The 27,771-nt window shown below is 42.8% G+C and overlaps 1 protein-coding gene across 8 annotated transcripts; it reads left to right on the top strand.

Moving 5' to 3' along the window:
- The first annotated feature begins 206 nt into the window (after positions 1-206).
- LOC110771062 (ABC transporter A family member 1-like) lies at positions 207-27,541 on the top strand. Of its 8 annotated transcripts, XR_015837077.1 has the most exons (11): positions 229-788; positions 1,259-1,338; positions 1,621-1,789; positions 2,616-2,698; positions 3,434-3,650; positions 4,657-4,874; positions 5,028-5,088; positions 5,270-5,356; positions 6,914-6,982; positions 7,085-7,183; positions 26,505-27,541. XR_015837077.1 is itself a non-coding variant. In XM_088255964.1 (10 exons), the coding sequence occupies exons 5-9, from the start codon at positions 3,621-3,623 to the stop codon at positions 6,965-6,967; spliced, it is 450 nt and encodes a 149-aa protein (XP_088112090.1). In that variant the 5' UTR covers positions 207-788; positions 1,259-1,338; positions 1,621-1,789; positions 2,616-2,698; positions 3,538-3,620; the 3' UTR covers positions 6,968-6,982; positions 7,085-8,912. The 8 variants fall into 8 exon arrangements, 3 of the variants coding, with proteins under 3 accessions (XP_088112090.1, XP_088112089.1, XP_088112088.1); XM_088255964.1 differs by lacking the exon at positions 26,505-27,541 and having other exon boundaries at positions 207-788; positions 3,538-3,650; positions 7,085-8,912; XM_088255963.1 differs by lacking the exon at positions 7,085-7,183 and having other exon boundaries at positions 214-788.
- Positions 27,542-27,771: the final 230 nt, after the last annotated feature.

Here is a 27,771-nt window from a genome sequence, read left to right as displayed (position 1 = left end):
CTCACCGATCTCGATGGTTTCCATATCTAATCTCCAAGACATCTTTTGTGGTCTAATGAGTTGGGAGCAACATGATTGATGCATGTGTGGGTCTAAATTGACGGTAGGTCCTCAATTGGTGATTTTTAAAAAGTTCGAGTCTTTAATTTACTGAAAAATTGTTAAAGGGCTAAATGTACAATATGCAACTCGTTTAGGGGGTAATGCGAAAAATCCAAGTTATAATGAAAGAGTTGTGATTTAAAGAAGTTAAATGGCAATTTCAACATTTTAGAAAAATTTGGTTTAATTTCCAACCAAAAACGAAAATTTTGGTTTAAACGTCACTCCCAGACGTCACACTCCTAGACGTCACACTCCTAGCGCCCCGGGCCCACCTTTCTATCTCTCTAGCTCTGATTTTCCCTCAACGCTGCAGTAGCCGTCGATTTCTCGCCGGCGTTTCTCCCCCGTCTGGTCACCAATGGCCGCCGTTTTTGTCCCAAAATGTTCCCCTGCTTTTCCTCTACCTATTCCATCAAAATTAAGCCAATCCTACCGCAGTGGAATACGGTTTCTCGTTCGAAAGAAATCCCAAAAATAACCGCCGATTTCGAGCTATTTTCGGTGGCGGTTGCCGTCGCCACCTATCTGGTTTTGATCCCCGCCCTCGAAGGAAGCTAATCTACCAAAGAGCCCCCTCATTGGTCCACTGGTGACGGAGAATCGAAGCTGGAGATTTTTCACAGCCATCGAAGCTTTACAGGCGAGATTTCGGAAAATCCGGCCACCGTCAACCGTCGACCTAGGTATAAAGTTTGATCCTCTCGTCGTACTTGACATTTTGACAGAGGTGGCGACCGGCGATTTTGAGTTTCGCCGGCCCCGGATTTTGAGTTTGATCCTCTCAAGGGTATAGGTAATTAGGATTGTTATGATAGCATGTGACTTTAACGAAAAGTTGGGATCAAGCTCTGGTGCTGCTGCTGTGGCTGTTGTTGTCGACTTGTAGTTGTTGTCGTTGTCTTTGTTCTTGTAGCAAGTTGCTTCGTTGTTGTTGTAGTTGTTTGTTTGTGCCTTCATTTTAATTGTAAAAGTAAACAATGAAAACTTATTGTCTTCCTTTTGGATTTTAGTTTTTAAGTGGCAGTTTCTCGTTAGGTGTTATTCATAATTGTTTCAAATTAAAATAATTTTCTTATTTATTGATTTTTTCTTCACTTCTGTGAAGAAATAGTTGTTGAAACCAATCTGAAACTTCTTTATGATTTTCTTGCAGATATTACTCCCCACAGTAGTAATGTTGTTGTTAATAGCTATAAGGATGCGTGTTGATACTGAGATTCACTCGTCGCAGCCGTAAGTGGCGACAAAGTCTGGCTAATTTTTGTGTTTCATTTATGTTTGTAATATAGTGTGCGTGTGTGCATGGCAGGGCGTGTGTGTGGTTTTTACTTGATTTGGTACTACATATTTTAAGGATGTTTCGCTTTGGGCAATATTCTCCCAATACTAAATAAATTTGAAGGAAATAAGGAAACAAATGAAATTAAAACCCTACATGGATTTGGGCAAGGTTTTTGTGTGGAATTTCTCATTTTGTGAGAAGTATTGGTGCTAAGTTTAATGAGACTTGACCAGGTATATCCGGAAAGGGACGTTTGTGGAAGTGGGCAAAGGAATATCACCTAACTTTAAACAAGTTTTGGAATTACTGTTGAATAAGGAGGAGTTTCTGGCTTTTGCACCAGACACCGAAGAAACAAGGTCAATGATTAACATAATATCGGTTAAATTTCCCCTCTTGAAGGTACCCATTCTTATCTATTGCCTGATTTTGTTACTTTTGGTATGTAGTTGTGTGTTCATGCACATTCTAGGCACATTCTTTTTCTTTATCACATCTGAGCTTTGACACCTCTTCTCTATTTTGAAATTTATTTTTAAAAGCATTGAAGTCGTTGTCACATATGAGATTTGTTAACCACCCTACATAGAATGGATGATATTGGTGTGGGACTCCAGTTACCCTCAATTAGATATCAAGAGTGTATTGTCTTCATTCTAGCAAACTATTGAAAAAGAAGATGTTTTGTTAATGTTACCATCCTGCTTTGATTTTCTTAAATGGTGTTCATTTGCATGGGGAGGCTTCATCTTTAGATTATGATTTTGGGGCAAACATAATTCATTAGTGCACTATTGTGGACGAGACATGGTCAATTAGGCTCTGTTTTTTTCGTTGTTGTCTTTTTCCTAATAAAAAAAAATTTAGGGTTAAGTTCTTGGCTTTCTCGCACTTTCTCAGCCTTTTGGTTAAGAACAAGTGTAGTATATGTTCTTATTAGTAGTTTCAGATGATTGACCCAATGGCCATTACTTATTAGGCATGGAATGTGTTGCTTTTTATTTATTAGAAAAATCTTATTTTCTGCCCCTTCCTTTGAACTGTATGTATTAGTTGCAAACTTCTGAGCTTTGTGAATCCATATGGTTCTCTTCGTCACATTCAAGCATGGCTTTGTTAGTTGGAATTTGCTTGTATAAGTTAGAAAATGAAATAACAGGTTTCACATCATTTCCTTCACAAGGGTTTTCATGGCTCAAGCTAAATAAAGTCCATTTCATACTTGCAGAATGTTTCTAGAGTTTACAAAGATGAACAGGAGCTGGAAACCTATATAGGCTCATATCTCTATGGTACCTGCAATCAAATAATGTAAGTCGTACTTTTGTATCACAGTATGGATCTGAGGGAAATTCCCTTGAAATGAATTTCGATTATAGTTGGGACTGGAGAAGTATGAAAGACTAGTGAAGAAATGCAAATTACCAAAATTGTTTCTTTTGATGGTTTTCTAGTACTGGTCAAACGCTTCCTGCCTAATATTTTGCAGATTAGTGATCTCTTGGACTACATGACTGTTGCTATTCATGTATGCTTGATTCGCGTGAAGCATTGATTCAGTGCATTATAGTTTTCATCTTTTTAGATGTGGCTTTGGCTTCCTGATATTATCTGTATGATCCACACGTCTTCATGAATTGAATGTGAGGTCTAATCATGCATGCATGATTTTTGAAAAAAAAAGGAGCCAACGATCATACCTGCACCAATTAAATGTTTATCATAACGTGGATAACTGTGCTGGAGATATTACATTGGTTATGGTATGTTGTAATATCTGCACACTCTAATTACTTTACAAATTAAAATGTGTTTTGCTTTTGTTTTTATTTTATATTTTATAATTATTTAATTTATTCTTTTTAAGTAGTTATCTGTGACTTATGCTTATAGTTTAAAACTCTTACTATACTGTATTTCTTATGTGATGGCCATTGTGTGATCACTGGATGGCTATTTTTTGAACAACGCAAGTCTATTTGATTCTATGAGAAGTCACATTATTAAATTTAGCTGTGTCACTGATTAACTGAACTATTTGTTTAGGAATTGCTCGAATCCAAAAATCAAAGAAGCAGCAGTATTTCATGACCAAGGTCCCCAATTTTTTGATTATAGCATACGTCTCAATCACACATGGGCTTTCTCAGGATTTCCTGATGTTAAATCCATCATGGACGCAAATGGTCCCTAACTTAATGACTTGGAACTGGGCGTAAATACAATACCAACAATGCAATACAGCTTCAGCGGTTTCTTAACTGTATGGTTGCTTCGTACCTTCGCCATTTATTAATTTTTGATATCTTACTTTTATTTGTTACTTTAGTTGATGTATGGAGCTTTGTCATAATTATATTTATATTTTCTAAAAAGCTTTTTGTTCTCCCGTTGTGTTCCCAAAATTTGTCTATACAAAAAGTTGGGTTTGGATTATTAGTTCTTTTATTCAGGGTCTAGTTAAAAGTAATTTAATAATTATTTTTTAACATTCGTTTAAGTAGATCATTGGTGATGGTTTTCTGAATCTGAATGTTAAGGTGAAAATCCAACTGATTAGTGGCACAGAAATAGACAGTCATTTTTCCTGGCTTCTTCCTTAACTCATTCATCTATATGCTGGTGGCTAAAAAAATATCCCTTACAGAATATTGATTTTTTAAATTTTGGTATGTAAATCCCACAATAGAAATAATATCACATGCTGTCTCTAGTAACACATAAATTGTTAGTACGTGGTATATTTTTTAGAGTCTTTCTATATGTTGTTCCAAAAGAATCATAATTTTGAGCCAAGTGTAGTTTGTGTCATACTCAAACTTTGGTGCCAAGTATGATATTTTTTTTCCCAAACATAGGGCTTACTCATGTTGGTCGGATAGGGTTTATTTATACCAATACTGGCGTCTGATATGTTGTTGCTTGTCCATTCTCAGACACTCTCTCAGTGTTTCATCGTGTGACTCATATATTTGTTGTAATGGTGAATTATTCAAATGTTAATATGATATCCACTCACAGACCAATCTTCAATGATTCTGAAACTTGATGTATTGACCTTTAATAAGTTTAATGACTGTTATTAAACAATAGTGCAACTTCTAACTTTCATCCTTGTTAAATATTGTCACAATTTTTTTTTTGTTTCACAAAATATTTTCTGATTCTGCCTTGATAAGCCCCTTATCTTCAATAAAATTGTGGGTGAAACTGCATGTATATTTGTGAAAATGTGAGTCCATTCTTCTTATGCCTTTATGCTATTGCAGTTCCAGCAAGTTCTGGATTCCTTTATAATTTTTGCGGCCCAACAATCTGACACCAAAAATATAGAACTTCCTTCATCTTTGCCCTCTGGCGAACCTTCCTCTCTTAAAGTGCCATGGATGAGTTATGGTCCGTCAAACATTCGAATAGTCCCATTTCCAACCCGTGAATACACTGATGATGAGTTCCAGTCCATCATAAAAAGTATCATGGGTGTATTGTATGTATCTCTTGAATTTTTTATTTCTGTTTTTTTCTTTTGCTTTTCGATTTCTGTATTGTTCATGTTGTAATCTTCAGATCACAATCAATATTTCTTAGCATTAATATATTGACATTTTCTGTTTGGTTGTTCTGGAACGTGGATGAGCAGGTATCTTTTGGGATTTCTCTACCCAATTTCTCGGTTGATCAGCTATTCTGTGTTTGAGAAGGTTTGCTACCTGTTATTATATTTTACTTGAAATAAAGCTCAAGATTTACCTTATTCACCTCATGGTTTCTGTTTATTTCTTTATGTTTTTTTTTTCTTGGTTAATGTTATGGACTAGAGTAATTTGTTTGTCATCCTTTATGTTCCTGACTGCAACTTGTTTTTTATTCATAATGTTTCAGGAACAGAAGATAAGAGAAGGTCTTTATATGACGGGGTTGGAAGATGGGATACTCCATCTCTCATGGTTTATTGCATATAATTTGCAGGTTGGTTCTTTGTTCTTTTGTATTTTTGTTTAATTTATGAAGAAGTCTCAGCGAGAATTCAATCAATTTAACCCCATTTTTTATAATTTTGTTATATTATAAATTTATTATTTAAATAATTATTGCCACCATTGCATGCTCTTGTTTTTGTTGGAGGATTTTTGAAATACACTTCAGACTTTCAGTTCTTTGGCTTTGTAGGATAACTATTGTTGCTTGGCTCTAGTATGTGCACTGTTGAACAATGATTGAGTCTCAGCATTGATCAACTTGCAAGAAAGGACGTGTCTCCTCTGATTGATAAAGCAACGTAGTGTTAATGTACCGTAGGTATTGTGTGTTAGGTTAGATCATGAATATAATTTGGTACACTAGACAAGAAGAGGGAGAGGCTATGTATAATTCGTTTTTCTGAAATTTGAGTCCATTTGGTTTGAAGGAGATGGTCTATTGATAGGTTATGTTGCGTTGGTGGTAATCTAGATCAAGTTCTATTTGAATAAGAGTAGAAAATATAACGTTGGACTTTTCAGTGCTTGTCATCCCTAACAATTTTCTGTGGGGGTTTTTATTTTTATTTTTCGTAGTTTGATTTCTTCTGCAATTTGCAGTTTCTTTTGCGATTATTACGGTTTGTACCATGGATAATCATTTCAAGTACAGTGATAAGACAGTGGTGTTCATCCACTTCTTCTTTTTTCTAAGTGCAATTATGCTGTCATTTTTAATCACTACATTCTTCACACGAGCGAAGACAGCTGTTGCTGTTGGGACCCTTTGATTTTCTTAAATGGTGTCCATTTGCATAGGGAGGCTTCATCTTTAGAGTATGATTTTGGGGCTAATATAATTCATTAGTGCACTATTCTGCCCCTTCCTTTTTACTGTATGTATTAGTTGCAAAGTTCTGAGGTTTTTATTTCCACTTCATCACATTTAAGCATGGTTTTGTTAGTTGCTTGTATAAATTAAAAACTGAAATAACGGGTTTCACAATGTGTCCTTTCATTTCTTTCACAAGGTCTTTCATGGCTCAAGCTAAATAAATTCCATTTCATACTTACAGAATGTTTCTATAGTTTAGAAAGATGAATAGGAGCTGGAAACCTATATAGGCTAAGATCTCTATGGTACCTACAATCAAATAATGTAAGTCTTACTTTTGTATCACAGTATGGACAGAGGGAAATTTCCTTGAAATGAATTTCGATTATAGTTGGGACTGGAGAAGGATGAAAGACTAGTGGAGAAATGCAAATTACCAAAATTGTTTCTTTTGATGGTTTTCTTGTGTTGGTCAAACATTTCCTGCTCAATATCTTGCAGATTATGATCTCTTGGACTACATGACTAGCTATTTATGTATGCTTGATTCATGTGAATAAGCATTGATTCTATGCATTATAGTTTTCATCTTTTAAATGTGGGTTTGGCTTCCTGAAATTATCTGTATGATCCCAACATCTTCATGAATTGAATGTGGAAAACTGATCATTGAACCAATTAAAGGAATCGATAACTTGTCTTAATGTTGCTTATATGGCTGATTATCTACAGTTGACGGAGAATTTCGAGATTTTTGGACTAAGAATTTCGGGCTTTTTGCCATGATTCCTCTTGGAAAAGGTGCGCCTCTCCTCCCTGTACGTTTCCCTTAAGTTAGTTGATGTCGTTAGTGGCTGTCGTTGGTGCCACGAGCTTGAGAAGCTCCTATCACTTTTTGGTCAGGGTCTACGAGTAAAAGTTGTTCTCCTTGAAGAGCTTATGCTAGTGGTATATTGCTTGTGCCAATCTGGCCACTCCTCAAGCCACCAATCGCTACCGAAGGTGAGTGAACCGCTTAGTGGTGCCCCACTTTGCTTTGTAATTGTCCCTGCATCGTCTGAAGCACGATGATAAACTTGGATTGGTGAGATTTCGTCGTTTGATGGGCAAACGAAGTTTCGCCAATTAGGCATTGATTGATCTGGACGGATCCGACCGTCGGATCGGTCCCTGTTTATGATATTTGGTTCCCTGTATTGTTTGGAGTGTGTAGGAACTTATAAATCTAGAATTGGAGGTACGAATCTTCCGGATCGACGATTCTAGGGTTAGGGTTGTTGACCGTGCGATCGGACGATGATTGGCCATCAGTTCGTAGCCAAACTCTTTGGACTTATTTAGTGGACTGTTTGTTTTTATTTCTATATTTTGTATTCTTGTTTTAGTGACAATTGTTTTGAGACGCTTAAGGATTTGTGATTTGAGTATGATGTTTTGATTTACGATTTGAAATGCCTCCAAAGTTTTATTTGATTATTATTCAATTCATGCCTTATTTAAGTAAGGTTTTGGGTGTTATGTAGATATGAATTTGGTTTTTAAGAATATTGCTGTTTTAGTTTGAGCTTGTGTTGTACCTATTGAGTTTTGCGATAGTTCTATTTAATTTATTTCGAGGTGAATGTTTTCTAGTGCTTAAGAATGTTTGAACTAGTTGTTAGCTTATCGATTGATCAGAGGACTGGTTTGGTTTTCTTGTGCTCAAGATATTTTTAAGAACTACGTGTGGTTTGATCCCATGAAAAGGGTACGTAGGCAAACTATAGTCGATCTAGGTGTAGCCACCAGGTTAGGCTTTTGGTAGTATGTTTAATTTGTTAGAAAGGATCTTGATAACTTATCTATGTTGTTCTGCGGGTTTCAGACTCGATTATGTTTGATGAGTGATTTTTGTCGTGTAAAAGGGCCTGAGGTCCATTGAAACTTTTGTTCATTGGTGTGGTTTATAGATTGTAAATGCTGAATGGTTGGGAGATTTAATTGTGTTTTCTTTGCAGGTGGTAAATTTTGGGTTTAGAGCCAATTTCAAGGGAGAATCAACTGATTTTCTTGTAGAAGTCAAACCCAAACGGTTGTTTTAGAATGAGAGGAATGATGTTTTAGTAATTTGGGCACAAGACCTGCCAAGTGTCCGACATGCACCGGGTTCGTCATGGATTCCAAGAGGGGGATTCGGGGCGGGTCCTGTCAATTGGTATTAGAGCATAAGTTAGTGATTTTGTAGACTTGTACGTTATGTGCACCCTTCGTAAGACGTTTTAGGATGTGCTCTTATCAATTAGTCTTAAGATGATTGCATTTAGTTGTGTTTAGTATCTAGGTCTCTGACCAGGATTTCCACAACCACCTGCATGATTTGTTGACACAGGTGGTTGTTTAATTTCCCCCTTCCTTAGTTGCCTTAAAATGTTTGCATCTACCTTTGTTTAGTATACAAGTGTCCGGTTAGGATTTCTCTACCCACTTGCTCTATTTCTCTACACAAATGGTTAGCCAGTTTCCTCCTTCACCAGTTGCCTTTAGATGTTTGCATGTAACTATGTTAAGTGTACAGGTGTCAGACCAGGATTTCCCCTGCCTCCTCTCTGATTTGTGTGCACATGTGGTGAGTCAGTTTCCCCCTTTTCCAGTTTCCCTAAGATGTTTGTCTGTACTTGTGTTTAGTATGAAGGTGTCGGATAAGGATTAACCCAGCCATCTGCCCAATTTGTCACACAAGTGGTTGGCTAGTTTGCCCCTTCCTTGGCTTTAGATGTTTGAATGTACCTGTGTTAGTATACAGGTGTTTAGTATACAAGTGTCCGATTAGGATTTCCCCATCCACTTTCTAGATTTGTTTACACCGATGGTTGGCTAGCTTCTCTTTTCTCGGGTTGGCTTCAGATGTTGGCATGTACTTGTGTTAGTATACAGTTGTTCTAACAGGATTATTTCAACCACCTACTCGTTTTGTTTACATAGGTGGTTTGCCAATTTCACCCTTAACCAGTTGCCTTCATATATTTGCCTGTACTTATGTTTAGTATACAGGTATCTGGCCAGGATTTCCCCAGCCACTTGCCCGATTTGTCTACACACGTGGTTGGCCAGTGTCCTTCCAAGCTGCCTTTGAATGTTTGCCTGTATATGTGTTTAGTATACAGATCTCTGGCAAGGATTTCCTAAGCTACTTGCCTGATTTATCTGCCAAGGTGCTTAGCAGATAGTTGTCCGACCACAATTTCCTCAGTCACTTGCCTGACATATCTAGAAAGGTTGGCTAGTTTCCCCTTTCTCCAATTACCTTCCGATGTTTGCAGGTAGTTGTGTTTAATTTAGAGCTGTCTGACGAGGATTTGCCTACCCACCTACCCGTTTTGTCTACACAGGTGGTTAGCCAGTTTTCGTGTTCCTAGCTGCTTTCAAATCTTTCCATGTCCTTGTGTTTTGATACAGGTGTCCAGCCAGGATATGTCGATCCACCTGCCCGATTTGTTTGCATAGGTCATTTGCCTGTTTCCCTTTTCCAAGTTGCCTTTAGATGTTTGCATGTACATGTACTTAGGAGATAGTTCTCCGACCAAGATTTCCTCAGCCACCTGCCCGATTTGACTGCACAGGTGGTCTGCCAAGATTTGCTCATCCACTTGCCCGATTTGTCTGCACAGGTGGTTGATTAGTTTCCATGTTCCTAATTGCCTTCCAATTAATTCATGAAATTGTGTTTTGTATACAACCGTCCATCCAAGATTTGTCTATCCACCTGCCCGATTTTTTTGCACAGGTGGTTGGCCAGTTTCCCTGTTCCTGGTTGCCCTCAAATCTTTGCATGTACCTGTGTTTTGTATACAACTGTCCAGCCATGATTTGTGTATCCACCTGGCCGATTTGTTTGCACAGGTGGTTGGCCAGTTTCCCTGTTCCTGGTTGCCCTCAAATCTTTGCATGTACCTGTGTTTTGTATACAACTGTCCAGCCATGACTTGTGTATCCACCTGGCCGATTTGTCTGCATAGGTGGTTGGCCAGTCTCCCTTTTCCGAGTTGCCTTTAGATTTTTGCATGTACAAGTGCTTAGTAGATAGTTCTCCAACCAAGATTTCCTCAGCCACCTGCCCGACAAGTCTACACAGGTTGGCCAGTTTCCCCTTTCTCCAGTTACCTTTCAATTTTTGCAGGTAGTTGTGTTCAATGTAGAGCTGTTTGACTAAGATTTCCCAACCCACCTGCCCGATTTGTCTACATAGGTGGTTGGCCAGTTTCCCTGCTCCTAGTTTCCTTCAAATCTTTGCATGTACCTGTATTTTGTGTACATGTGTCTAGTTAGGATTTGTCTATCCACCTGCCCGATTTGTCTGCATAGGTGGTTTGCCAGTTTCCCTTTTCCTAGTTGCCTTTCGATGTTTGCATGTACATGTACTTAGGAGATAGTTCTCCGAGCAAGAATTCCTCAGCCACCTGCCCGATTTGACTGCACAGGTGGTCTGCCAAGATTTGCTCATCCACATGCCCGATTTGCCTGCACAGGTGGTTGACTAGTTTCCTTGTTCCTAATTGCCTTCCAATGAATTCATGTACCTGTGTTTTGTATACAACTGTCCATCCAAGATTTGTCTATCCACCTGCCCGATTTGTCTGCATAGATGGTTGGCCAGTTTCCCTGTTCCTGGTTGCCTTCAAGTCTTTGCATGTACCTGTGTTTTGTATACAAGTGTTCAGTCAAGATTTGTGTATCCACCTGCCCGATTTGTCTGCACAGGTGGTTGGCCAGTTTCCTTGTTCCTGGTTGCCTTCAAATCTTTGCATGTACCTGTGTTTTGTACACAAGTGTTAAGCCAAGATTTGTGTATCCGCCTGCCCGATTTGTCTGGGTAGGTGGTTGGCCAGTTTCCCTTTTCCTGGTTGCCCTTATATTTTTGCATGTACATGTATTTAGTAGATAGTTGTCTGACCAAGATTTCCTTAGCCACTTGCCCAGCATGTCTACACAGGTGGTTGGCCAGTTTCCCCTTTCTCCGGTTACCTTTCAATTTTTGCAGGAAGTTGTGTTCAATGTAGAGCTGTCTGACTAAGATTTCCCAACCCACTTGCCCAATTTGTCTACACAGGTGGTTGGCCAGTTTCCTTGTTCCTAGTTTCCTTCAAATCTTTGCATTTACCGGTGTTTTGTGTACATATGTCCAGTTAGGAGTTGTCTATCCACCTGCCCGATTTGTCTGCATAGGTGGTTTGCCAGTTTCCCTTTTCCTAGTTGCCTTTAGATGTTTGCATGTACATGTACTTTGGGGATAGTTCTCCAACCAAGATTTCCTCAGCCCTCTGCCCGATTTGACTGCACAGGTGGTCTGCCTAGATTTGCTCATCCACTTGCCCGATTTGCCTGCACAAGTGGTTGACTAGTTTCCTTGCTCCTAATTGCCTTCAAATGAATTCATGTACCTGTGTTTTATATACAACCGTTCATCCAAGATTTGTCTATCCACCTGCCCGATTTGTCAGCACAGGTGGTTGGCCAGTTTCCTCGTTCCTGGTTGCCTTCATGTCTTTGCATGTACATGTGTTTTGTATACAAGTGTTCAGTCTAGATTTGTGTATCCACCTGCCGATTTGTCTGCATAGGTGGTTCGCCAGTTTCCTTTTTCCTAGTTGCCTTTAGATTTTTGGATGTACATGTGCTTAGCAGATAGTTCTCCGACCAAGATTTCCTCAGCCACCTGCCCGACTTGTCTACACAGGTGGTTGGCCAGTTTCCCCTTTCTCCAGTTACCTTTCAATTTTTGCAGGTAGTTGTGTTCAATGTAGAGCTGTCTGACCCCGATTTCCCAACCCACCTGCCCGATTTGTCTACACAGGTGGTTGGCCAGTTTCCTTGTACCTAGTTTCCTTCAAATCTTTGCCTGTACCTATGTTTTGAGTACATGTGTCCAGTTAGGAGTTGTCTATCCACCTGCCCGATTTGTTTGCAGTGGTGGTTTGCCAGTTTCCCTTTTCCTAGTTGCCTTTAGATATTTGCATGTACATGTATGTTGGGGATAGTTCTCCAACCAAGATTTCCTCAACCACCTGCCCGATTTGACTACACAGGCGGTCTGCCAAGATTTGCTCATCCACTTGCCCGATTTATCTGCACAGGTGGTTGACTAGTTTCCATGTTCCTAAGAGCCTTCCAATAAATTCATGCACCTGTGTTTTTTATACAACCGTCCATCCAAGATTTGTCTATCCACCTGCCCGATTTGTCTGCATAGGTGGTTGGCCAGTTTCCTTGTTCCTGGTTGCCTTCAAATCTTTGCATGGACATGTGTTTTGTATACAAATGTTCAGCCAAGATTTGTGTATCCACCTGCCCGACTTGTCTGCATAGGTGGTTGGCCAGTTTCCCTTTTCCTTGTTGCTTTTATATTTTGGCATGGACATATGTTTAGTACATAGTTGTCTGACCAAGATTTCCTCAGCGACCTGCTCGACATGTCTACACAGGTGGTTGACCAGTTTCCCCTTTCTCCGGTTACCTTTCAATTTTTGCATGTAGCTGTGTTCAACGTAGAGCTGTCTTACTAAGATTTTCCAACCCACCTGCCCGATTTGTCTACACAAGTGGTTGGCCAGCTTCCCTGTTCCTAGTTTCCTTCAAATCTTTGCATTTACCGGTGTTTTGTGTACATGTGTCCAGTTAGGATTTGTCTATCCACCTGCCTGATTTGTGTGCATAGGTGGTTTTCCAGTTTCCCTTTTCCTAATTGCCTTTAGATGTTTACATGTACATGTACTTAGGAGATAATTCTCCGAGCAAGCATTTCTCAGCCACCTGCCCGATTTGACTACACAGGTGGTCTGCCAAGATTTGCTAATCCACTTGCCAGATTTGCCTTCACAGGTGGTTGACTAGTTTCCACGTTCCTAATTGACTTCCAATGAATTCATGTACCTGTGTTTTGTATACAACCGTCCATCCAAGATTTGTCTATCCACCTGCCCGATTTGTCTGCACAGGTGGTTGGCCAGTTTCCCTGTTCCTGGTTGCCTTCAAATCTTTGCATGTACCTGTGTTTTGTATACAAGTGTTCAATCAAGATTTCTGTATCCACCTGCCCGATTTGTCTACATATGTGGTTGGCCAGTTTCCCTTTTCCTAGTTGCCTTTAGATTTTTGCATGTACATATGTTTAGTAGATAGTTGTCTGACCAAGATTTCCGTAGCCACCTGCCCGACATGTCTACACAGGTGGTTGGCCAGTTTCCCATTTCTCCAGTTACCTTTCAATTTTTGCAGGTAGTTGTGTTCAATGTAGAGCTGTCTTACTAAGATTTCCCAACCCACCTGCCCGATTTGTCTACACAGGTGTTTGGCCAGTTTCCTTGTTCCTAGTTTCCTTCAAATCTTTGCATTTACCGTTGTTTTGTGTACATGTGTCCAGTTAGGATTTGTCTATCCACCTGCCTGATTTGTGTGCATATGTGGTTTGCCAGTTTCCCTTTTCCTAGTTGCCTTTAGATGTTTGCATGTACATGTACTTAGGAGATGGTTCTTTGAGCAAGCATTCCTCAGCCACCTGCCCGATTTGACTACACAGGTGGTCTGCCAAGATTTGCTCATCCACTTGCCCGATTTGCCTGCACAGGTGGTTGACTAGTTTCCTTGTTCCAAATTGCCTTCCAATGAATTCAAGTACCTGTGTTTTGTATACAACCGTCCATCCAAGATTTGTCTATCCACCTGCCCGATTTGTCTGCACAGGTGGTTGTCCAGTTTCCCTGTTCCTGGTTGCCTTCAAATCTTTGCATGTACCTGTAATTTGTACACAAGTGTTCCGTCAAGATTTGTGTATCCACCTGCCCGATTTGTCTACATAAGTGGTTGGCCAGTTTCCCTTTTCCTAGTTGCCTTTATATTTTTGCATGTATATGTGTTTAGTAGATAGTTGTCTGAACCAAGATTTCCTCAGCCACCTGCCCGACATGTCTACATAGGTGGTTGGCCAGTTTCCCCTTTCTCCGGTTACCTTTCAATTTTTGCAGGTAGTTGTGTTCAATGTAGAGCTGTCTGACTAAGATTTCCCAACCCACCTGCCCGATTTGTCTACACAGGTGGTTGGCCAGTTTCCATGTTCCCAGTTTCCTTCAAATCTTTGCATTTACCGGTGTTTTGTGTACTTGTGTCCAGTTAGGATTTGTCTATCCACCTGCCTGATTTGTGTGCATAGGTGGTTTGCCAGTTTCCCTTTTCCTAGTTGCCTTTAGATGTTTGCATGTACATGTACTTAGGAGATATTTCTCCGAGTAAGAATTCCTCAGCCACCTGCCCGATTTGACTGCACAGGTGGTCTACCAAGATTTGCTCATCCACTTGCCCGATTTGCCTGCACAGGTGGTTGACTAGTTTCATTGTTCCTAATTGCCTTCCAATGAATTCATGTACTTGTGTTTTGTATACAACCGTCCATCCAAGATTTGTCTATCCACCTGCCTGATTTGTCTGCACAGGTGGTTGGCCAGTTTCCCTGTTCAGGGTTGCTTTCAAATCTTTGCATGTACCTGTGTTTTGTATACAAGTGTTCAGCCAAGATTTGTGTATCCACCTGCCCGATTTGTCTGCATAGGTGGTTGAACAGTTTCCCTTTTTCTAGTTGCCTTTATATCTTTGCATGTGCATGTGTTTAGTAGATAGTTGTCTGACCTAGATTTCCTCAGCCACCTGCCCGACATGTCTACATAGGTGGTTGGCCAGTTTCCCCTTTCTCCTGTTACCTTTCAATTTTTGCAGGTAGTTGAGTTCAACGTAGAGCTGTCTGACTAAGATTTCCCAACCCACCTGCCGATTTGTCTACACAGGTGGTTGGCTAGTTTCCTTGTTCCTAGTTTCCTTCAAATCTTTGCATTTACCGGTGTTTTGTGTACATGTGTCCAGTTAGGATTTGTCTATCCACGTGCTTGATTTGTGTGCATAGCTGGTTTGCCATTTCCCTTTTCGAAGTTGCCTTTAGATGTTTGCATGTACATGTACTTTAGAGATAGTTCTCCGAGCAAGCATTCCTCAGCCACCTGCCCGATATGACTACACAGGTGGTCTGCCAAGATTTGCTCATCCACTTGCCCGATTTGCCTGCACAGGTGGTTCACTAGTTTCCTTGTTCCTAATTGCCTTCCAATGAATTCATGTGCCTGTGTTTTGTATACAACCGTCCATCCAAGATTTGTCTATCCACCTGCCCGATTTGTCTGCATAGGTGGTTGGCCAGTTTCCCTGTTCCTAGTTGCCATCAAATCTTTGCATGTACCTGTGCTTTGTATAAAAGTGTTCTGTCAAGATTTGTGTATCCACCTGCCCAATTTGTCTGCACAGGTGGTTGGCCAGTTTCCTTGTTCCTGGTTGCCTTCAAATCTTTGCATGTACCTGTGTTTTGTATACAAGTGTTCAGTCAAGATTTGTGTATCCACCTGCCCGATTTGTCTGCATAGGTGGTTTGCCAGTTTCCTATTTCCTAGTTGCCTTTAGATTTTTGCATTACATGTGCTTAGTTGATAGTTCTCCGACCAAGATTTCTTCAGCTACCTGCCCGACTTGTCTACACAGGTGGTTGGCCAGTTTCGCCTTTCTCCAGTTACCTTTCAACTGTTGCAGGTAGTTGTGTTCAATGTAGAGCTGGCTGACTACGATTTCCCAACCCACCTACCCGATTTGTCTACACAGGTGGTTGGCCAGTTTCCCTGTTCCTAGTTTCCTTCAAATCTTTGCTTGTACCTGTGTTTTGAGTACATGTGTCCAGTTAGGAGTTGTCTATCCACCTGCCTGATTTGTTTGCATAGGTTGTTTGCCAGTTTCCCTTTTCCTAGTTGCCTTCAGATAATTGCATGTACATGTACGTTGGGGATAGTTCTCCAACCAAGATTTCCTCAGCCACCTGCCCGATTTGACTGCGCAGGTGGTCTGCCAAGATTTGCTCATCCACTTGCCCGATTTGTCTGCACAGGTGGTTGACTAGTTTCTATTTTCCTAAGTGCCTTCCAATCAATTCATGCACCTGTGTTTTTTATACAACCGTCCATCCAAGATTTGTCTATCTACCTGCCCGACTTGTCTGCACAGGTGGTTGGCCAGTTTCCTTGTTCCTGGTTGCCTTCAAATATTTGCTTGTACCTGTGTTTTGTATACAAGTGTTCAGCCAAGATTTGCGTATCCACCTGCCCGATTTGTCTGCATAGGTGGTTGGCCAGTTTCCCTTTTCCTAGTTGCCTTTATATTTTGGCATGTACTTATGTTTAGTAGATAGTTGTATGACCAAGATTTCCTCAGCCACCTGCCCGACATGTCTACACTGGTGGTTGACCAGTTTCCCCTTTCTCCGGTTACCTTTCAATTTTTGCATATAGTTGTGTTCAATGTAGAGCTGTCTTACTAAGATTTCCCAACCCACCTGCCTGCTTTGTCTGCACAGGTGGTTGGCCAATTTCCCTGTTCCTAGTTTCCCTCAAATCTTTGCATTTACCGGTGTTTTGTGTCCATGTGGCCAGTTAGGATTTGTCTATCCACCTGCCTGATTTGTGTGCATAGGTGGTTTTCCAGTTTCCCTTTTCCTAGTTGCCTTTAGATGTTTGCATGTACATGTACTTAGGAGATAGTTCTCCGAGCAAGCATTCCTCAGCCACCTGCCCGATTTGACTACACAGGTGGTCTGCCAAGATTTGCTCATCCACTTGCCCGATTTGCCTGCACAGGTGGTTGACTAGTTTCCTTGTTCCAAATTGCCTTCCAATGAATTCAAGTACCTGTGTTGTGTATACAACCGTCCATCCAAGATTTGTCTATCCCCCTGCCCGATTTGTCTGCACAGGTGGTTGGCCAGTTTCCCTGTTCCTGGTTGCCTTCAAATCTTTGCATGTTCCTGTGTTTTGTATACAAGTGTTTAGTCAAGATTTGTGTATCCACCTGCCCGATTTGTCTGCATAGGTGGTTTGCCAATTTCCCGTTTCCTAGTTGCCTTCAGATGTTTGCATGTACATGTACTTAGGAGATAGTTCTCCGAGCAAGAATTACTCAGCCACCTGCCTGATTTGACTGCACAGGTGGTCTGCCAAGATTTGCTCATCCACTTGCCCGATTTGTCTGCACATGCGGTTGACTAGTTTCCATGTTCCTAATTGCCTTCCAATCAATTCATGCACCTGTGTTTTTTATACAACCGTCCATCCAAGATTTGTCTATCCACCTGCCCGATTTGTCTGCACATGTGGTTGGCCAGTTTCCCTGTTCTTGGTTGCCTTCATATTTTTGCATGTACCTGTGTTTTGTATACAAGTGTTCAGCCAAGATTTGTGTATCCACCTGCCCGATTCGTCTGCATAAGTGGTTGGCCAGTTTCCCTTTTTCGAGTTGCCGTTAGAATTTTTCATGTACATGTGCTTAGTAGATAGTTCTCCGACCAAGATTTCCTCAACCACCTGCCCGACATGTCTTCACATGCGGTTGGCCAGTTTCCCCATCCCCCAGTTACCTTTCAATTTTTGCAGGTAGTTGTGTACAATGTAGAGCTGTCTGACTAAGATTTTCCAACCCACCTGCCCGATTTGTCTACACAGGTGGTTGGCCAGTTTCCCTGTTCCTAGTTCCTTTCAAATCTTTGCATTTACCGGTGTTTTGTGTACATGTGTCCAGTTAGGAGTTGTCTATCCACCTGCCCGATTTGTCTGCATAGGTGGTTTGCCAGTTTCCCTTTTCCTAGTTGCCTTTAGATGTTTGCATGTGCATGTACTCTGGGGATAGTTCTCCAACCAAGATTTCCTCAGCCACCTGCCCGATTTGACTGCACAGGTGGTCTGCCAAGATTTGCTCATCCACTTGCCCGATTTACCTGCACATGTGGTTGACTAGTTTCCTTGTCCTTAATTTCCTTCCAATGAATTCATGTACCTGTGTTTTGTATACAACCATCCATCCAAGATTTGTCTATCCACCTGCCCGATTTGACTGCACAGGTGGTCTGCCAAGATTTGCTCATCCACTAGCCGGATTTGTCTGCACAGGTGGTTGACTAGTTTCCATGTTCCTAGTTGCCTTCCAATCAATTCATGCACCTGTGTTTTTTATACAACCGTCCATCCAAGATTTGTCTATCCACCTACCCGATTTGTCTGCACAGGTGGTTGTCCGGTTTCCCTATTCCTGGTTGCCTTCAAATCTTTGCATGTACCTGTGTTTTGTATACAAGTGTTCAGCCAAGATTTGTGTATCCACCTGCCCGATTCGTCTGCATAAGTGGTTGGCCAGTTTCCCTTTTTCGAGTTGCCGTTAGAATTTTTCATGTACATGTGCTTAGTAGATAGTTCTCCGACCAAGATTTCCTCAACCACCTGCCCGACATGTCTTCACATGCGGTTGGCCAGTTTCCCCATCCCCCAGTTACCTTTCAATTTTTGCAGGTAGTTGTGTACAATGTAGAGCTGTCTGACTAAGATTTCCCAACCCACCTGCCCGATTTGTCTACACAGGTGGTTGGCCAGTTTCCTTGTTCTTAGTTTCCTTCAAATCTTTGCACGTACCTGTGTTTTGTGTACATGTGTCCAGTTAGGATTTGTCTATCCACCTGCCCGATTTGTCTGCATAGGTGGTTTTCCAGTTTCCTTTTTCCTAGTTGCCTTTAGATGTTTGCATGTACATATACTTTGGGGATATTTCTTCGACCAAGATTTCCTCAGCCACCTGCCCAATTTGACTGCACAGGTAGTCTGCCAAGATTTGCTCATCCACTTGCCTGATTTGTCTGCGCAGGTGGTTGACTAGTTTCCATGTTCCTAAATGCCTCCCAATCAATTCATGTACCTGTGTTTTGTATACAACCGTCCATCTAAGATTTGTCTATCCACCTGCCCGATTTGTTTGCACAGTTGGTTGGCCAGTTTCCCTGTTCCTGGTTGCCTTCAAATCTTTGCATGTACCTGTGTTTTGTATACAAGTGTTCAATCAAGATTTGTGTATCCACCTGCCCGATTTGTCTGCATAGGTGGTTGGCCAGTTTCCCTTTTTCGAGTTGCCTTTAGATTTTTTCATGTACATGTGCTTAGTAGATAGTTCTCCGACCAAGATTTCCTCAGCCACCTGCCCGACATGTCTACACATGCGGTTGGCCAGTTTCCCCTTTCTCCAGTTAACTTTCAATTTTTGCATGTAGTTGTGTTCAATGTAGGGCTGTTTGACTAAGATTTCCCGACCCACCTGCCCGATTTGTCTACACAGGTGGTTGGCCAGTTTCCCTGTTCCTAATTTCCTTCAAATCTTTGCATTTACCGGTGTTTTGTGTACATGTGTCCAGTTAGGATTTGTCTATCTACTTGCTTGATTTGTCTTTATAGGTGGTTGGCAAGTTTCTCTTTTCCTAGTTGCCTGTGGCTGTTTGCATGTACACGTGCTTAGTAGATTGTTATCCGACCAATATTTCCTCAGCCACCTGCCCGACATGTCTACACAGGTGGTCTGCCAGGATTTGCCTCTCCACTTGCCCGACTTGTCTGCACAAGTGGTTGGTCAGTTTTCATGTTCCTAGGTGCCTTCCATCTTTGCATGTACCTGTGTTTTGCGTATAGGTGTTCGGCCAAAATTTGTCTATTCACCTACTGATTTGTTTGCACAGAAGATTGGCTAGTTTTCATGGTCCCAATTTCCTTTAGATGTTTGTATGTACCTGTGCTTAGTGCACAGTTATCCGACCAAGATTTTCTATGCCACTTGCCCGACATGTCTGCACAGGTGGTTGGCCAGTTTTCCCCTTCTCAAGTTACCTTCCGATGTTTGCATGTAAACGTGCTTAGTAGATAGCTCTCCGACTAAGATTTCTTCAGCCACCTGCCCGAGATGACTAGCTAGGATTTGTCGATCCACTTGCCCGATTTGTCTGCATAGGTGGTTTGCGAGTTTCCCTTTTCCTAGTTGCCTTTAGATGTTTGCATGTACATGTGCTTTGGAGATAGTTCTTCGACCAAGATTTCCTCAGCTACCTATCCGATTTGACTAAATAGGTGGTCTGCCAGGATTTGCCTATCCACTTGCCCGATTTGTCTGCACAAGTGGTTCGCCAGTTTCCATGTTCCTAGTTCCATCCAAATCTTTGCATGTACCTGTGTTTTGTATATAGGTGTCCAGTCAAGATTTATCTATCCTCCTGCCCGATTTGTCTGCACATGTGGTTGGCCAGTTTCCCTATTCCTAGTTGCCTTCAAATCTTTGCATGTACCTGTGTTTTGTATACAGGTGTCCAGCCAAGATTTGTGTATCCACCTACCCCAATTGTCTGCATATATGGTTGGTCAGTTTCCCTTTATCGAGTTTGTTGGCTGCGCAAATCTCACGGCCTGGTGCTCCGGGCCGAGGGGATATGCGTCAACACATGACGTCCTTCTTTTGGATGTGGTGCGGTTGTGCGCGGGCGTGCCAACACGGCATACCGTGCGTCGAGATGGTGATGCGGTTTGGATGAAATGGGTAAGTGGTGCGCCTGTTTGAGTTCGACTCCTAATCAAACGATTGTGGCCAAGAGAGGAACTGATCTCGGCCGTCAGGTTCACGGCCTGAGCTACAAGGCCGTTTAGTGGTGGTGTTGATGGTGGGTTTTGGGCGGTGCTCCGGCGCGTTGAAAGTGCATTACATGAAAATATAATTTGCTCCGTGGGAGGCTTTTCGTTTGGTGTTTGAACCCTTTGAATGTAGTTTGAGCTTGGTATTTATAGGAGGAGCTCTGGAGGAGTAATCGAGGCTGAAAATCTGCATGGTGGAGCCTGATTAGAGCAAGTGGGTAGTCCAATCGACATTTGGGATCGTGAAGCACGGTGGTGTGACCCCATAAATCCCGGTAAATCTCGGCTGCTGCCCTGATCGTGGGTTCTGCACCTTTGGCCGTGGGAACGCATTAAATGCCCTGGTATGGTGGTTGATGACCTAACCTCTCAAGTTGTAAGAATATTTGAGAGAATGTTTGGGCCTAACTACTCTGATTCCCATCACCAAACCCTGACTTCAGTCACTTCCCATCTTCCCTCGTGCATTAAATGCTTTTTTGCGGCCAGTGGGTTTGCTGCAATAAACAGAGGCGTTATTTCATTAAATGAAGTGTGGGACCCTGCTGCCATGTGGCGATGTGACCTTAATATCTTTGGCCGTGGCTCTTGTGGCCTTCGGCCTCGGCCGATAATACCGCGGTCGAGAGGCTGAGAGGATTCTGCCTTCGCAGCTTTTCTTTTGTCTTTTAGGGAAGCAAATGCCTAACGAAACGCCACGTTTTAATTCATGGGCAGGTGCTAGGGCCGAAAGGAAGTCCCTTCGGTCAGTTTTACGACTGAGATTTATTAGGCACAAACATTGCCCCCCCATCCCCGGATTCTTCGGTCGCGGCATGGGTAGAGGCCGAATGGATTCCAAGGGATGGACCCTTTGCATTCCTTCTGAAGTGATTGATAGTTGGTGCCTTAAATGCGCAGGTCGGTCGGCGCATTTAATGCGCAAGCACGTCGTGCAGGCTATCATTGCCTTGATTTGCGCGAGCCATCGTTTTGCCTCGTCAATCGAAACGTCGGCCCCCAAGTTTCTGACATGTCTTCGCGTGCTCCGAGTATGTTGTCAGGCCGTTACGTCTCTCGAGAGCCATGCCCCGTTTTGAATTCTAGCGCCAGTATTAAAACCCTGCCCTCTTCATTTTTCTTCACGCTTTCAGAGTCCTTTCTCTTCCATTTTAATCTGCTCTAATGGCCCCCATCGTGGCCTGTCCAAAAATCGGGGTCGAGAACCACCTGCTGAACCTCGCGGTGTGGCAGTTTGGCCTGATCCAGATGGCCTTTCTTCCCCCGCTGTCCACCAATTGTCTCTCGTCTTGGAAAGCCGATGTGTGACAAGGCCATGATGTGGCCGAGATTTCTTTCCAGGCCTGGAGGTGGATGACCTTCCTCCCCTTAAGGCAGGGGAGAAACTGCAATGCGATTGATGAAGATGGGAGGGTTTGGTATAATGATTTCATCTTGGCCATATCTATTTGGCTGAGGACCCCGGCCGTACCCATGGCCGGAATGACGGCCTTGGTTTCACCCGGCTGCACACGTGTCTGGAGTGACGACCTTGGCCATGCTATGACCCCAATTCCCAGAGTAAAGGCCGTGGCGGGGCCGCGGTCAGTGAAGATATGGACGGCGAAGACATCGCCTAGGGAAGAATCATCTGCCAGTTCAGCGAGGGGATCAAGAAGCCGTTGTTCATAGACTTAGGATACAATCTGTTTTTCACATATGTACGTTTATATGTTTTAATCGGCCATGACCAGCCGTTCCTTTGTAAACGCGACCCCTTTCCTTTAATCTAAATGAAGTTTAACTTCCTTTTTCCTACTGACTGAATGCATGCTCTTCCTTTCATCTTCGTCGTGTTGTTTACTTCATTTATTTGTTAATTGTAAATCTCACAACTCGTTCTCGGCCGTCTCCCATAATGACGGAGTATATTTCTTTAAGTACTGGCCGTTTATCGGCAAGTTGTGCCGTTCTCCATCCCTATCTCTTAACTGAAATGCACCTCGCCTGAGAATTCGTTCGATAATAAACGGCCCCTCCTAGTTGGGTGAGAATTTGCCGAACCGAGGGTCCTTAGTCCCGATAGGAAGCACGGCTCGCCATACCAGGTTGCCTTCGGCGAAAGTCTTTTGCTTGACCTTTCTGTTGTAGGCCCTCGCCGCAATCTGCTTTAGTACCTGCATTAGGTTATAAGCGTCGAGTCTGGACTGCTCCAAATCTTCTAACTCCCGAGCCATGGCTTGCGCATAGTCCTTCCTTTCTTGCCCAGGCCGTTCGGTCACACGGAGGAACCGAACCTTTAACTCCATTGGAACGATGGCGTCATGACAGTAGGTTAAGGCATAAGGGGATGTGCCAGTAGCCGATCATTCTGAGACTCGGTAAGCCTAAAGGGCTTCAGGGAGTAAGTCGTGCCATGCCCTAGGTTTTTCCTCAATCATTTTCTCAAGGATGCCCTTGATTACCTTGTTGCTCGCCTCGGCCTGTTCGTTAGACTAGGGGTCGTAAGGTGTTGAGTGAACCAATTTGATCCCCATCCTTTCGGCGTACTCCCGAGTCTCGGCCGATGCGAAAACTGGGCCGTTATCGGCCGTGATAGTTTCAGGTATACCAAATCTGTGGACGATGTGATTTTCAAAGAATTTGATCATCTGTGCGCTAGAAATTGACCGATAGGACTCCGCCTCGACCCATTTAGTAAAATAGTCGGTTGCCACTAAAATCCATGCGTGTTGGTTGGACGCAGCCGGATAGATTTTGCCGATGATATCCACGGCCCATCCTCTGAACGGCCATGGTTAAGTAACCGGGTGGAGGGCTTCGGCCGGTACCCTTTGTATGGGGCCGTAGATTTGACACTTGATACACCCTTTCAAATATTCTATGCAGTCCTTTAAAATGGTCGCCCAATAATAGCCGTGCCTCCGAAGCAACCATCTCATCTCGACGCCAGACTGGTGAGCACCGCAAATCCCTTCGTGAGATTCGGACATGATAACCTTAATGTCTTCGGCGCTGGGACACAGGAGCAATAAGCCGTCTGATCCCTTTCGATACAGCTCGTTCTGATAAATCAAATAACACCGAGCCCGAAAACGCGTAGTGCTATCATGACTGCCGGAGGGGTCGCGCAGAGACTTCACTATGGGGTAGCGCCAGTTGGCTTCGGCCATGTTGACTCCGTCGGTGATTTCGGCCGATGACACCTGCGTTGCCATTCCTCGTTCGGCCAAAGCCGACAGGGTACGCCTCTCGATTCTTATCACGCGATCGTGGTCGCTGTCCGGAATATTCACGCCTGACGCTACCTGGGCCATCTCATTGGCCTCATGGTTTTCAGCGCGCGGTACGTGAACAAAGGAGATCCTAGAAAACTCGTCGGCCGTATTGAGGGCCGTTACGTAATACATAGTTAAATTCTCGCTCGTGCATTGGTATTCCCCGGTCAGTTGGTTAATTACCAGCTGAGAATCACCGCAGCCTGAGCAACGCGCCAGAGCACCGCCCAAAACCCACCACCAACACCATCACTCAACGGCCTTGTAGTTCAGGCCGTGAACCTAACAGCCGAGACTAGTTCCTCTCTCGGCTACAATCGTTTGATTAGAAGACGAGTTCAAATAGGCTCACCACTTATCCATCCTACACTCGTCAACATCTCGACGCACGGTAGACCGTGCTGGCACGCCCGTGCACAACCGCACCGCACCCAAAAGCAGGAAACCGCGTGTCAACGTATATCCCCTCGGTCCAGAACTCTAGGCCGTGAGATTTGCGCGGCAGACACTAGGTGCCTTCCAATCTTTGCATGTACCTGTGTTTTGCATGTAGGTGTTCAGCCAAAATTTGTCTATCCACCTACTGATTTGTTTACACAGGAGGTTGGCTAGTTTCCATGGTCCCAATTTCCTTTAGATGTTTGCATGTACCTGTGCTTAGTGCACAGTTGTCCGCCCAAGATTTCCTAAGCCACTTGCCCGACATGTTTGCACAGGTGGTTTGCCAATTTTCCCCTTCTCTAGTTACCTTCTGAAGTTTGCATGTACATGTGCTTAGTAGATAGCTCTCCGACTAAGATTTCTTTAGCCACCTGCCCGAGATTTCTTTAGCTCTCCGACTAAGATAGCTCTCCGACTAAGATTTCTTTTGTCTACACAGGTGGTCTGCCAGGATTTGCGTATCCACTTGCTTAATTTATCTGCACGGGTGGTTGGCCAGTTTCCATGTTCCTAGCTGCTTTCCAATCTTTGCATGTACCTGTGTTTTGTACACAGGTGTTCAACTAGAATTTGTCTATCCACTTGCCCGATTTGTCAGCACAGGTGGTTGGCCAGTTTCCCTTTTCCTAGTTGCCTTTAGATGTTTGCATGTACATGTGCTTAGTAGATAGGTGTCCGACCAAGATTTCCTCAGCCACCTGCCTTACATATATGCACAAGTGGTTGGCCAGTTTACCCTTTCCTCTGTTACCTTCCGATGTTTGTAGGTGTGTTTATTGTAGAGCTGTCAGACGATGATTTCTCCACCCACCTGCCCGATTTGTCTACACTGGTGGTTGGCCAGTTTCCATGTTTCTGATATTTGGTTCCCTGTATCATTTGGAGTGTGTAGGGTTAGGGTTAGGGTTGTTCATCGTGCGATCGGACGATGAACGGCCATCGGTTCGTAGGCAAACTCTTTGGACTTATTTAGTGGACTGTTTGTTTTTATTTCTATATTTTGTATTCTTGTTTTAGTGAGAATTGTTATGAAGAGGATTTCCCTACCCACCTGCCCGATTTGTCTACACAGGTTGTTGGCTAGTATCCCTTTTCCTAGTTGCCTTTAGATGTTTGCATGTACATGTGCTTAATAGATTGTTCTCCGAACAATATTTCCTCAGCGACCTGCCTAATTTGACTGCATAGGTGTCCTGCTAGAATTTGCCTTTCCACTTGCCCGATTTGTCTGCACATGTGGTTGGCCAGTTTCCGTGTTCTTAGTTGCCTTCCAATCTTTGCATGTACCTGTGTTTTGTATATAGGTGTCCAGCCAAGATTTGTCTATCCACCTGCCCGATTTGTCTGCACAGGTGGTTGGCCAGTTTCCCTTTTCTCAGTTGCCTTTAGATGTTTGCATATACATGTGCTTAGTAGATAGTTCTCTGACCAAGATTTCCTCAGCCACCTGCCCGAGATGTCTACGCCGGTGGTCTACCAGGATTTCCCTACCCACCTGCCCGATTTGTCTGCACAGGTGGTTTGCCTGTTTCCCGGTTACCAGTTGCCCTTAGATGTTTGCATGTATCTATGCTTAGTATACACTTGTCCAACCAAGATTTCCTCAGCTACCTGCCCAACATGTCTGCATAGGTGATTGGCCAGTTTCACCCTTTCCTAGTTACCTTCCGATGTTGCAGGTAATTGTGTTTAGTGTAGAGCTGTCTGAAGAGGATTTCCCTACCCACCTGCCTGATTTGTCTGCACACGTGGTTGGCCAGTTTCTTTATTCCTAAGTGCCTTCAAATCTTTGCATGTACCTGTGTTTAGTATACAGGTGTCCGGCCAGGATTTGCCTATCCACCTACCCGATTTGTTCGCACAGGCGATTGGCTAGTTTAATGATCGGTTCATAATTGTATATCATTTTGTACCCTTCTAGCTTATGATTGGGTTATGTTATTGAGTTAAACTTGTGCTTTTAATCCATTTTCTGTTTTGATAAGTCCATAATTTCATACACTTGCTTGCCTTCTTTACTTAGTGATTTTGCTTAGTTTCTCTTTATTTTGAGTCACTTACCTCTGTTTGTGTGTTTTGTAGGTTAAGATAGCAAGAGATCACATTTGATGCAATCCATGCATGTTAAGGGCTGATTGGGATAAGAGCAAGAGCTTAAAGACAAAACCAAAGTTGGGCCACACTTCTTGTCAGTCCAGTTTCGTAAGTCACCTTGCAGGTCTCATTTCAGCAATCTGCACAACTCGGATGAGGAGACATTCTTCATAGAAGTTGTTCAATTGGGTGTCTAGTATAACATATCCAAAATTCAGCCCAATTGAACATATGCGGAGTCCTTAGCCCGTCCAACACTGAACCATGCTCAGGAGGATTTGCAGCTGCCAGCTTTGAGCCTTGTCTCCTCCTTTAAGCCATGTGCCTCACCCATGCTGCAACTGACTTTGGATCCAACATAATGAGTGAAGTGGGGAGGCATTCCAGCTATGAAAGTCTAAAGGATCAAGTTGGTACATGCTGGAGTTATTATAGAGAAAGCATGTGCATGCATGTGAAGCAAAAAGAAAGAAAAGAAATGAAATGAAGTCAATTCCAGTCTCTGTTCGGCAGCCAACTTGCAAGGCCCAAAACGCACACTTCTACTGCTCCGATGGGAATACTTTCTTCATAGAAGTTGTTCCAATGGGTGTCTAGTATAACATATCCAAATTTGAGCCCCATTGGATACGTTTTGAAACCTCTGGCCTTCCTACACCAAGCCTGGTTCAGAAACCTCGTTTTTCAGCAACCAAAAGGCAACCACATGTGTTGGCAGCAAAAGGCAACCACATGGGTTGAGAGCAAAGGCAGCCACAATTGATCACCTTTGAACCCATGTGAAGATGCTTGAGGTGCAGCAGCAAAAGATGAAGGATGGTGTGGGAATCCATCATGATGTTCCTCCCTCTTAGCCCTATAAATAGAGAAGCCTTCAAGTTTCAAAACACACCCCAAGGGGGGGAGCTCTCAAACACTTCTCTAGAGCTCCCTTCCCTTCTCTCCCTCAAATTCTCTTAGTTTCCTTTCAATTTGTCAATTGTTGTAACAAAATGAGTTTACTAAATTTTCCTTCAAGTTTTCTTAGTTCCACTTTACTTTTATTTGTAATGTACATTCTTTCTTAAGTATTCAAGTTTAATTAGTTTCCAAGTTTCAATTATGGTTTTTGTTCTTATTCATTATGCTTATAAGTTAATATGCTAGTTTGAATGATTGATCACCATTTAGGCTTGCATGTTAGCTATCTTGGTTTGAATTAAGAGTAGACACCATGCTTTAATTCGAATTGAACTATGAATAGGAAGAGTATGTA

Source organism: Prunus avium, chromosome 7, assembly GCF_965620075.1.
Source record: "Prunus avium chromosome 7, drPruAviu1.hap1.1, whole genome shotgun sequence".
NCBI classification, from domain to species: Eukaryota; Viridiplantae; Streptophyta; class Magnoliopsida; order Rosales; family Rosaceae; genus Prunus; species Prunus avium.
Note: the sequence above shows the minus strand (reverse complement) of the source record. Positions and strands in the feature narration are given on the sequence as shown.

What these genes read in the sequence shown, in the direction of transcription:
- LOC110771062 (XM_088255963.1), top strand. Translation starts at nt 3,621, where the DNA reads ATGCAATACAGCTTCAGCGGTTTCTTAACT. An exon ending in GCTATTCTGTGTTTGAGAAG is followed by an intron (nt 5,089 to 5,269) that starts GTTTGCTACCTG and finishes ATAATGTTTCAG; the next exon opens with GAACAGAAGATAAGAGAAGG. An exon ending in TTATTGCATATAATTTGCAG is followed by an intron (nt 5,357 to 6,913) that starts GTTGGTTCTTTG and finishes GATTATCTACAG; the next exon opens with TTGACGGAGAATTTCGAGAT.